Source organism: Lacerta agilis, chromosome 2, assembly GCF_009819535.1.
Source record: "Lacerta agilis isolate rLacAgi1 chromosome 2, rLacAgi1.pri, whole genome shotgun sequence".
Lineage (NCBI taxonomy): Eukaryota > Metazoa > Chordata > Lepidosauria > Squamata > Lacertidae > Lacerta > Lacerta agilis.
The window spans coordinates 100,913,301-100,925,361 of NC_046313.1; the positions used below are offsets into that span (position 1 = coordinate 100,913,301).

General features: G+C 42.5%; 1 protein-coding gene across 3 annotated transcripts in view; it reads right to left on the bottom strand.

The window, feature by feature from the left end:
* Nucleotides 1–5,357: 5,357 nt before the first annotated feature.
* The window catches only part of QRICH1 (glutamine rich 1), a 30,543-nt gene continuing 23,839 nt past the window's right edge, over nucleotides 5,358–12,061 (bottom strand). For all 3 annotated transcript variants that reach the window (XM_033141367.1, XM_033141365.1, XM_033141366.1), the window contains 6 exons: nucleotides 11,840–11,994; nucleotides 11,118–11,232; nucleotides 9,906–10,014; nucleotides 8,876–9,027; nucleotides 7,546–7,636; nucleotides 5,358–6,345 (listed from right to left, as the gene is read on the bottom strand). In XM_033141367.1, coding sequence (XP_032997258.1) covers nucleotides 6,153–6,345; nucleotides 7,546–7,636; nucleotides 8,876–9,027; nucleotides 9,906–10,014; nucleotides 11,118–11,232; nucleotides 11,840–11,994 — 815 coding nt within the window. In that variant the 3' untranslated portion in view covers nucleotides 5,358–6,152. The remainder of the gene's footprint in view (nucleotides 6,346–7,545; nucleotides 7,637–8,875; nucleotides 9,028–9,905; nucleotides 10,015–11,117; nucleotides 11,233–11,839; nucleotides 11,995–12,061) is intronic.

Genomic DNA, 12,061 nt, shown 5'->3' on the forward strand with positions numbered 1-12,061 from the left:
TTACCTATAAGCGAAACAAGCTATTGCTCTTTGGGGCCCCCCAAAAAATTTAAAGGGAAAAAACCTGGATGAACATTTCCAAAATATTAGATAAAAAGCAAATAAAATAAAACCTACATACAGCAACAGTGTTTTGTGTTGTGTAGGCGCCCATGATGTAATGGGCCGTGGCTGCTCCCTAAAGTATCATTAGTTAGATACCGATTAGGTCCATAATTTACCATATATCATATAGTCAACACAAAGAACAGCAACAAATTGTTGTTGACAAAGGACAGCTGGACATATAAAGGGCCCCATTACCTTCAGTAGCTTAGGGCCTCATGAAACCTAAATCCGGCCCTGGGTGTGCGGGTGTTTGGTGGTGGGACACCAGATTCTGAGGAACGGTTAAATTCCTTATTTAAAAGAACAAACCCAAGGCGCGAGATTCTCCTCCTTCCCTTCAAACGGGGGGGGGGGGAGGGTATCCACTTCGCTTTGCCACTACCCCACCCCGACTTTGGTCCAGATGCAACCTCGAGAAGTCTTGCAGTAATCCAATGCCTTTCCCTGCAAGACTAATTGCAGCCGTTAAGAGTCGTCAACAGGTTTTCCACACCTATCAGCTGCCCACCACCCTTCTGAGTAATACCCCTCCCCACTCCCTCACTATATTTAAGGATCTGGTGACTTCTGTTTCAGTGCATCTGAAGAAGTGTGCATGCACATGAAAGCTCATACCAAGAACAAACTTAGTTGGTCTCTAAGGTGCTACTGGAAAGAATTTTTTATTTTGTTTTGACTATGGCAGACCAACACGGCTACCCACCTGTAACCAATACTGTGAAAAGTTTTGACGGGCTGTTTTGATGGATGGACCAGGGTGGGGGGGGAAGAGATAGATTTAGTAGAAAACCTATTTGCAGCAGTTTATGGAGGTACTTCACACTTTTAAAAAAACATCGACCGTTTCTCTCCCCTCCCCCCAAAGAAAAGGCTGCTGGGAGGGAGAAGGGAACCACCAGGAGTGTTTTGTTGCTGTTACTTGAGTGTGATAGCCCCCCTTTCCACGTGGCTCCAGATAGCCTTCCAATTTTGACCTAGTAACTGCCCTTGAAAGTAGGCTAGGCTAGGCTAAGAGTGGGTGGTGCAAGGTCACCCAGGGAGCTCCATGGCTGGGTGATGTGAAAACCCTGGTCTCACAGTTCTTCCTTGAACAGGCAAACCACTACTCCAGCCTGTCTCACAATTCTGGTACTGAAAACCAAATTCCTGGCCTGAGTTGTGCTCAGAATTAAGGAGCAAAGCATGTCCAAACACTGTTATGTAATTATTTTGGCTCACCTTAGCATTCTTGAAAAAGCAAGTAGCTCACAAAAGCTTATACCCTTGGTAAATTTGTTATGTCATTTAAAATGTCACAACTCACCCTCTCATTCCCCCCCCCCCAAAAAAAACATACTCTGGTCCAGAAAAGAACCTCAGCATCAAAACGTACCATATCGATGCTGTAAGGAATTTTATTTTTCTCATATGGTTCCACAACCTCACATTTCCTTTCATCATTAACCACTTTGAGGTGAGCTGAAAGATCATGGGCTTAATAGCCATGGGTATTCTGTTCCTCCCACCCCACTCCTAGCTAGATACACCTGTTTAAGTATGAAACAGGTCTTGAGTTCCCATGAGGTGGTGCAGTGGTGGTAGTACAGATCTAGATATATGTGCTGCATTAAAATCTACCCCAACTACCTTCATTTGCTTGCATTTACATCATGTACTATATTCTATAGCCCAATTGAATTGTGGAATTTGATGATATGCAAGCTTGATGATATGCTAGTAATGCAAGTACTGTGACGCACTTTTTTCCTCCTGAAAAGTAAGGGGAAATATCTGTGCGTCTTATGGAGCGAATGGTGGTCCCTGCAGCTGAATTGCCCAGGGGCCAAAAGAGGATCATGCTTTTTATTTTACAAAGAGAAAAGGGGGTGTTGAAAGGACCCCGCTAAGCAGCTGATCAGCAAGAGATTGCGAGAGAGATAAGAGTCCCTGGCTCCCTTTTGGCCAGCCCCTTGCCCAGGCCTCCATTGTTGAATGTGCTGCAGAGGGAGGTTGTTTGTTTCCCCAGCGACATGTGACTGGCTGATTAGATTATCTGTCTGGAAACTGTAGAAAAGGCCCCCTTTCCTTTAGAAGCTGCAGAAATGTGAGTTGATCCCCATAAAAACGGGGCTTTTCCTCCTTTGCAAAAAAAGCTGCAAAACTTTTAGCTGCTCCTCAAAAAACAGGGCTTTTCCCTTTGCAAAAAAAGCTGCAAAACTTTTAGCTGATCCTCAAAAAAAAAAACAGGGCTTTTAGAGGAGGAGAACCAGAAAAATGTTTTTTTCTTGTTTCCTCCTCTAAAAATGAGGTGCGCCCTATGGTCCGGTGCGTCCTATGGAGCGAAAAATACGGTGATTGCTAGTAATGTACGGAAGTGAGAGCTGGACCATAAAGAAGGCTGATCGCTGAAGAATTGATGCTTTTGAATTATGGTGCTGGAGGAGACTCTTGAGAGTCCCATGGACTGCAAGAAGATCAAACCTATCCATTCTTAAAGAAATCAGCCCTGAGTGCTCACTAGAAGGACAGGTCCTGAAGTTGAGGCTCCAGGTCTTTGGCCACCTCATGAGAAGAGAAGACTTCCTAGAAAAGACCCTGATGTTGGGAAAGATGGAGGGCACAAGAAGGGGACGACAGAGGATGAGATGGTTGGACAGTGTTCTCGAAGCTACTAACATGAGTTTGGCCAAACTGCAAGGCAGTGAAGGATAGGCGTGCCTGGCATGCTCTGGTCCATGTGGTCACGAAGAGTCGGACACGACTGAACAACAACAAAAGCTTGCCTACATAAATTATGTTGCTCAAAAATTCAGGGAATGAGATTAGGCAGCACTTAGAAATTACTTACCCCTTTTCTAAATTCAGGGACTAGAGGTGCTGTTGAAATAGCATGCATGACAAAAAGTGTGTAGTCTGAAAGCACACCAGTGTAAGTAGATAGGTACCGCTATGATGGGAAGGTAAACGGCTTTTCCGTGCACTCTGGCACTCATCATGATGTCCCATTACGCCTGAGGTGGTTTAGTCATGCTGGACACCTGACCCAGAAAGCTGTCTGCGGACAAACGCCAGCTCCCTTGGCCTGAAAAGCGAGATGAGCACTGCAGCCCCTAATCACATTTGACTGGACTTAACCACCCAGGGGTCCTTTACCTTTTATTTCACACATACGTATGAGGATGCTAGACATCTGTTTTGATCAAAGACAACCCCATGAGAATTACATTGACCCAGGAAAACACATCATCAGAGTCAGGTGTGTTTGAGAGCTGAGATAGAAAAATGCTTTCTTGGGGTTTGGGCTCTTGACCCTCCATGCTGGGCTATTTGTTATTCTTCAAGCTTCATGTACTGGCTATTTTTTCCAGGTCTAAAAAGTTTTTCCCCCTCATTCCAAATTCTGCATTAAAGGAAGGAGGGGCCAAGAAAACCTTTAAAGCTGCCCTCTGCTGCAATCTACCTGCAACTGCAGCCTTAAATTTACACACTATTCAGAAATTGTGGGGATTATAGTAGAGGATTAGAGTTTAATTTGGGGATGGGAAACCTCCCGCCCTCCTGAAATTGTTAAGACAGTCCAGCCAGCATGGGCAATGGTCAGGGATAATAGCTGTAGTTCAACAGCAGTGGACCTAAATTTCCCCAGACCAGTCTTAACCCCAAACCCAATCTTTATATTACACTTTGCCACCTTCTCTGCCAAGATTTAACACCAATTTTGAGAAATGAGCTCTGAGTTGTGCCCAATGTTATTTATCCTATGTGCCAAGCTTTATCCCCAGCACAAAATTTGATTTTGGTAGTTAATACAGGAATCTGTGGTTATCTGAAAAATACACAGACGCTACTGAAGGTGAACCACCATACAAGTGAAAAATAGAACTACGGATTGGGTCACAGGATTGTGTGCGCCCAGCTTTCCTCCCCTTTCCAAGTTCAGCATTACATGCAACTGTTGTCAAGGAAGACAACAAAGTGGAGCTCCTAAACGCAGTTAATCCAACCCTGGATTAAAATATGATTTGCAGTGGTTATACATAACGCCAAATTCAGATAGAAAGGGGTGCAATGGGAATGGCCCTTAGAAGCATGTAGCAAAATAGCAAAAGCAATTCAATGCAAACAAGCGTGATGTGATGCACACCAGGGGTGTGTGTGTGTCTTAATTTCACATACACTCATGGGTCTGAACAATTTAATAATTTTTTAAAAAATGAATGAAGATGTTGACTCATTATGCTGCAGCGGTGAATAGGGTGGATTCCATACCAGTTATCATTTGGAAATTAAACGAAAATAAAACTGCTTATATCATGACATTATGCAAATCTGTGGTGGAACTGCTTGGAATACTGTGTACAGGTCACCTTACATCAGAAAGTATACTGTAGAGCTGGAAAAGTTTAAGAAAAGGGTAACCAAAATGCTTTAGGGGCTATGGCAATTCCCCTATGAGGTAAGATCACATTGAGGCCTTTTAGTTTAGAGAAAAATGAGCAGGAGACGTAATAGAAGCATGTAACATTATGCATGGTGTAGAGAAAGTGGACAGTAAGGAGTATTTCTACCTCTCATGATACTAGAAGTTGGGGATATCCAATGAAGCTGAATGCTGGAAGATTCAGGAAAAAATGTCACACTTCACAGAGTTCAACTATGAACATCACTCCCACAAAATGTAGTGTGGCCACCAACCTGGATGGCTTTAAGAGAGCTTTAGAGAAATTCATGGAGGATCAGGTTATCAACAGCTACCCGTCATGATTGCTGTGTAGTACTACCTCCAGTCTCAGGGGCAGCATGTCTCTGAACACCAACTGCTGAAGCAACACGAGTGGGGAAAGCACTGCTGTACTCATGTTCAGCGGCAGACTTCCAAAGGGCATCTGTCTGGCCACTGTGGGAGCAGGATGCTGGGTGATGCTGGGCCTTCACTCTGATCCAGCAGGACTCTTCTTAAAATAGCAAGTCAGTTACAGTGGTACCTCAGGTTACAAATGCTTCAGGTTACAAACACTTCCAAGTTACAAACTCCGCTAACCCAGAAGTAGTACCTCAGGTTGAGAACTTTGCCCCAGGATGAGAATGGAAATGGTGCGGCGGCAGCGGGAGGCACCATTAGCGAAAGCGCGCCTCAGGTTAAGAACCGTTTCGGGTTGAGAACGGACATCTGGAATGAATTAAGTTCATAACCCGAGGTACCACTGTACTAATATTCTGTGGACACCTTTACATTTGTTCCCCCCAAATAAACACACATTGTTCAATGGCATGTTGAAAAGACGTGCTCGTCATTCTTAATAAACAACTAGCATAAGAATACATTAAGAGAAACAGGGTGGTATCTTTATATGATACACAAGTGTATGTTACAAGAATTCCATCAGGCACAGGAGCCTCAAGGTTTTAAGGCCTCAACATCAGGCCAAGAAAGAAAGAAAGAGAGAGAGAGAGAGAGAGAGAGAGAGAGAGAGAGAGAGAGAGAGAGAGAGAGAGAGAGAGAAGTGTGGTAGTTTGTACTTAACATCTAAAAATGTCACTTTTAAGTTCTTAATAGAAATTGTTTTTCTTTTTCCTTATAAATCATAATTGCAGGTCACTCTCCTCTCCCCTCCAGAACATGTCAGTTTCTGAGCACAAGGAAACTGCAAACTGCCTCTCTTGGCCGATATCCACCATTTTCCGCTCTTTCCAAGTTCATGAGTTCCAAAGTAATGGCCCAGCTAGGCAAAGTCCCTCAATTAGATTTGTTTCATTTTCTTCACATCATAAAAAATCCCAAAGTCAATCTACGGCACCTCACAGCTCCCAGAGAAAGAACGCAGCCCCCAATGCGTCCAGAAGGCTGATGCAGTTGGGTCAGATACACAATGGGGAGGGTCTCCTTTAAACAGAAGAAGCCTAAAAGGGCTTCATAACTACACCAATTTTTTAAAAAAACCGAAAAAAAACCTTAGGCATCTCCTTTAGTGTAAAAGGCTGTACAATTGATCCTGGCCTTATGGCCTGGCCTCCCCTCCCACCCTGTCCTACCCTCACCCTTTTTCTGAGTTGGGAGGGATGCCTTAGTGCATGGTGCTGGCATTTGCCACAGCAATAGCTGCCTGAATCTCTCGTATCACCAGAATCCGGGTGAGCATCTGCTCCATCTGCTCTCGACTGATTGGCTGGATGGAATACCAGATAGGGCTGTTGGGAGCCACCACTGGTTCAGGAGTCAAATAGAATGTATCGTTCCGGCCTTTCACACTCTGGGGGCTGAGAAGACAGAGAAGATCGTTAAGCAATTACTTTGACAGCATACACTTGAAACAGATATGAACACTATCTTACAAACATCTACGTTTTTTCTGAACCTCCAAAGGATCTACATGTAACACAACAGAAAAAGTGAGGTCCTGATCATTTCAACTTCCATTTTACAACAGTTTAAGCTGGCTGTGGCATTGAAGACTAAAACTGGAGAGTTGGGACAGGCCTCTCCAGTTTTCTGCTCTAGCATCTGTCTCCCCCACTTATGTCTGCCCTCATACATTACATCTGCAACCCTAGCATTTGGTAATACATTTCAAAGTATTTGAAAAAGAGTGAATTGTGAGTGCAGAGAAATTCAGGTTGTATCTGAAATGCCCAATTTGTATAGTGCAATCTTCACATTCTACACCACAGACTTCTCACGCTAACTTGGGGATTTCACCGGGCTTTGGAAATGAAGAGCAAGTCCAAAAAAGTTTTTATAAGACCAGAAACTGCATGTCACTAATCAACATGTTGGGCACTTTTTCTCACAGTGCCACACCAATATACCTCCATCTATTTTATAGACCTCTGCCAGGGACACCAAGTTCCAGTTTACTCAATACAAAGTGTTTGCCCACTTCAAACACACTATGTCATATACCCAAACTGCTTCCAGTAAAACACAGTGTCAAGAATTATGCAATGCCCAGAACTTAAAATAAAATAAGCCACACTACAAGCCTCTCCATATGCATGCCATTAAGTTTGCATTTTTGACAATTCAAGTAGGAAGCATAAGGTAGTCTTCTTTATACAAGGTCATCACTCCAGGAAACAGATATAGGCAAGTTTGATTAAAACAGTAGAAAGTACACACAAACCCAGATACAGTCGTACCTCGGGTTATGTATGCTCCGGGTTACGTACTTTTCGGGTTACGACATATGATAACCCGGAAGCACAACCCGGAGCGCGCGCAATGCGCGGATGCGCAGAAGCGTTCTGCGCAGTTCGCGCATGTGCAGACGCATTCTGCGCAGTTCGCGCATGTGCAGACGCATTTGCGCATGCGCAAACTGCTACTTCCGGGTTTTTCGCATGCTTGATCGGGTTGCGTACTTTTCGGGTTACGAATTGTAACCCGGAACCAATTACGTACGCAACCCGGGGTACCATTGTCGTTATCCTTCTGTGGCTCTGGGTGTCAGGAACACTTACCATTTGAAGAGGTAGAAGTCATAGAGCTTTATAGGACACCTCAAGGGATTCTCTGGGTTCTCAGTCTGCTCTGCATACATGTCATCAGTAACTGCAAGTCAATCCCAACAATACAGAACATCAGAAACCTTGTAGATGAGGTTGATGTCAGTAAAACCTAAGTTAACCCACAATTTGAAAAGATGGGACACAGCAACACCAATGTCTTTCTTGCTGCAGATGGAAAACTATTCTGTTACCATTAAACAAAGAACACATCCATTGCTACCTGTGCTTTTTTGTAGTTCTGTTTACATTCAAACATAAATGTATCAGTGTGTTGTCTAGTTCTTAGCAAGGAGGCAGGAGTCCTACTTATCAAAAAACATTCCAGGAACAGTTTGGTGGTCAAAGTTTCACTTTCTTTGCGCTAGGATCCATGGCAGTATCATTCCTGGAAAGGTTTTGCAGCTGGACTAAAAGGTCCCGGTCTTCAGTTTAAACCTATCTTTAGCTGTTTTATGTACTGTTTTAAAAACTATTTATAGCTGTTCTATGGTATGTTTCTAAACTGCCTCGAGACAAGTGTAAAAGGCAATAAATAAATAAGAAGGAAAAGCAACTGGGGCTTCATAGAGAATCTCTGAATAGATATAAATGCACAGTAACAGAACTGTGCCCCCAAGAGCAGTCCAACGTAAGTTCAGGGGCATATAAAGCAAGGAAACAAGCACCACTACAGTGTCATCTCAGATGCTTGGCATACCTAAAGTTTTTTAGATGCTGTTTTGATACATTTAATTAATATTCCATTTTCCAACCACAAACAACTAGCTTTGATATAACCCAATTATTGGTAATAACAGTAAGCTACACACATGCACTCATTTCAATAAATGCCAGGGTAAGACAGCAAAGGACCTTCAATAAAATGTATGAATGCAAAGAAATATTTTTGTTTGCAGAAATTAAGAGAAGAGCATCATTACCAAAATGAAAAAAAATCCCCACTGTGTGCTACAGTTGATCTTCAGGGATGATGGCATTTGCATATCAAATACCTGCGATATCTCATAATAAAGTTACATGATTTAGTAAGTCCAAGTCCCAGAAGGTGGCTTTGTAGTCAATCACCACCAGCACCAGAAATTGTCTATCCATACTCACCACCCAGGCTTACTGAGCTGCAAATTTAATTATGAATCCCCCCCTTTTTGTCTTCCTTTAATTCTGTGGTTCTCTCTCTCTCTCTTTATATATATAGAGAGGGGGGGGGGAGGGAGGGAGCGCTGCAAAACAAATACGATCAGCTACTTAAAGCATGGCTTTATTTTTCCATGTTAAGTTCTACCTTTCTGGCCTGCCTGGTGTATGCCAAGTGCCTTCAGGTACCGGATGCTCGTACTCTTATCCTTGGGATTGGATGGGTTCTTCTTGGTCTGCCTCAAGACCTTTGAAAAGGCCAACTTCATATGCTGGTCTACTGTTTTCAACAGGAAGTATCTGAACATTAAGTGGAAAAGGTGGAGGGCACAGATCAGTTAAAAATGCACAATCAATCTTACCTTTTCCAACACTGGCAGAAAAAAAAACCTTTTTTTCCTATCAGGAACAAAACAAGGCTCTTAATAGTCAACATTTGATGGTGTGTAAGCTTTTTAAAACGTGCATTTCTTATTTCAACAGACATATACAGTTCAATAAGACAGTTCATTTGGCATGTTTTATAAGCAACAGTTTGTTTCATATGGGTGATGTGAACTGAGAACGTGGTCATACAAACCCATGAAGGATACAGCTAACAATGGCTATTAGTCTCAATAGCTAAATGGAATCTCCATATTTTGGGACAGTATAACCCAAATAACAGGAAGCGGTGGCAGGATAGGGCACCAACATGATACTCTTGTGAGCTCCCAGAAACACTGGGCTGGTCACTCTGGAAACAGAATGCTAGACTGATTGCTGTCATGCGTTCAAAGATTGATTATACTTACACACACATACATGTGTGTGTGAGAGAGAGAGAGAGAGAGAGAGAGAGAGAGAGAGAGAGAGAGAGAGAGAAAGAAAGAAAGAAAGAAAGAAAGAAAGAAAGACTTAGAACAACCAAGTAAAGAAGTCAGAATTATGACCATACTGCACACTGGGGACGACTAATTTTCCCATGGCCACCTAGTAAGTTCACAGAAGAAGGAAGACAGGAGACCTGCTGGTTCACTGGTTCATCTTGTAGTTAACTATGCTAATAGCTCTGATAGCTCATATCAAAATGGACCTAAGTAATTCTTCATTGGTAGTTTGTGTTCACATGTGCGCATTAATTCACAGTTCACTAAAGAACAGGCTTCCACGAAGAAGGCATCTTTATTAGTACTTACTTTGTGTTAAAAAACATGAGCGTCGTCAGCAAAGTGGCAGGAGAGTGAGCTCCAAGCTGCTTACACTCCCACAGCATCTCTTCTGTCACATGGTTAGGAAGAACATAGCCTGTGAAGATCAGAAGATAATTTCAACAGATGTATGGAAACCAAGCAGCATTTCCAATCAACCACCCCAAAGTTCCTATTAAAAGAGAAAACTAATTTACAAAGGTTTGACTAGCGACAGCAGCTCCTACATATAGCAAACATTTCAGTTTACAATGACATCAAGTCTAACTAGCTGGTTTGATATTTCTAACAAATAGTTTGTAAGTACAGCTTATTTGGATACAACTCAGAATAGACCCAATGACACTGATGGACCTAAGTTAACAATGTTAATTACTTTTGGTGTGTCTGAGTAGAATGTTGGACCTTATGTAGCTCTGTATCATTATACACTCAAAAATACTTCAAGCTATCTTGTTGCAAGTAGTATGCAAGCATATCATTCCACAAAGATGAAGATAAAGGCAGAGACATTGGCTTGCCTAACTTTATGATGCCCTAAACATTCTAGATCCAGTTCTCAGAGAGAATGCCACCTCCTCAAAAAATCAACAACTTCAAATTCCATCTCACCAGAACAGGCTTTACAAGGAGAAGACCTTTCTCAATTAGCACCCCAAAGCTTTGGGGCACTTCCAAGAGTTATTCATTTGTGCTCCAGCTCTCTTGTGACATTCTGGAAACAGATTAGGACTATTCTTTTCTGCTTCTGGATGATAGCCTTACCATACGTTTTCATTGTTTCAAGCTCTGTTATAAAATTCCACCATATGGTATCAGATCAGTAGAGTGTTTGGGCAGATGTAAGAAGAGAACCAGATGGCTGGGATGAGCCCGGCAAAAACTACAGCGAAGGCTGCACAATGTGTGCCCAGATGTGGTTCCATCCATATTGAATAATGCAAGCCTGCATTTTGTATTATAGACAATATATTGGAAAGTGACAATATGGGTCCAGCTATACGGGGATACCCGTACTTCTCTGCAGAAAAGCAAGGACAATTTGGGGCCTACAAGTCTAGTACAAAAAGCAATTATTTGAATTTATTGCAGATTCTTCCTAGGTCAATTAAGGGAGCATTCCTCTTCAAATGTTCTCTGAGAACCGTTGTGTCTAGACAGTGGTTACCAAACCTATCTGTGGACTGAAGAGTCTCTTACCAAGAGGAGTGACCCGAGGCTGCACCTCCTTGAGCACTTCATGTAACCACTCAGTGAACCGTATGTAATATAGATCAGAAAAAATGTCATCGACTCGCCCGTTTTCAAATAGATACTGCAAGAAACAGTTACACAGAGGTCAGGCAAACCTGCTCCTCATAGAATTTTTTTTAAAATAAAAAACAATCAGTCAGACTGTGTGTGTGTTTGAAGTGCACATGTGAAACATGAGGGTTAGAAATTCTTCACCTCCCCTGCTGACAACAGAGATTAGCAATCATCTAACAAACTCAACATTAACTCTCTAGCTTCAGTTTTACTTATCACGCCATCCTACGTAAATCCCATAGTGCACAACAAACACATTTATTCAAAGAGCCTGACAGGCTAGGCCATGAAGCATCTGAAACTCAGATTAATGGGATTACTATTTAGAAAGCATTAAAGTGATACTGGGCTAATTTCCAGAATTTGTAGCTATTAATAGCTTGTTTCTATGCATAATGATTATGAGAGTATGTTTAGTAATGTGCAGTTCTAAAGATCAGAACAGCATCCAGTCAAGAGTTCTCAAGCAAAAGAGAAAACCAAGGATCTCAGGAGTGGAAGCAAATGTCTGCCTCTCTCACTACAGCCTTGCACAAGAATCCTCCCAGTGACAACATATGCCCAGCACACCACTTTTAACATTGTTTGCAGCAAGGGCTTCCAAAATATCATACCTTTTGAATGCACAGGAAGATATAGTACAGAACCTCTGGATCATAGGGTTCACCTTCACTGTTGCGAGCTTCACGAGTCATTAAGCACAGCCCATAATTCAACTCTGCTACAGCAGAGGATATGAGATCTTCCTGGAATCTCAACAGCTGGCGTCCTGCAAACCATAGCACAGAAGGTTATTAATTGGCATTTCTCAACAGAGATGTCTTTTTGTAGACTCA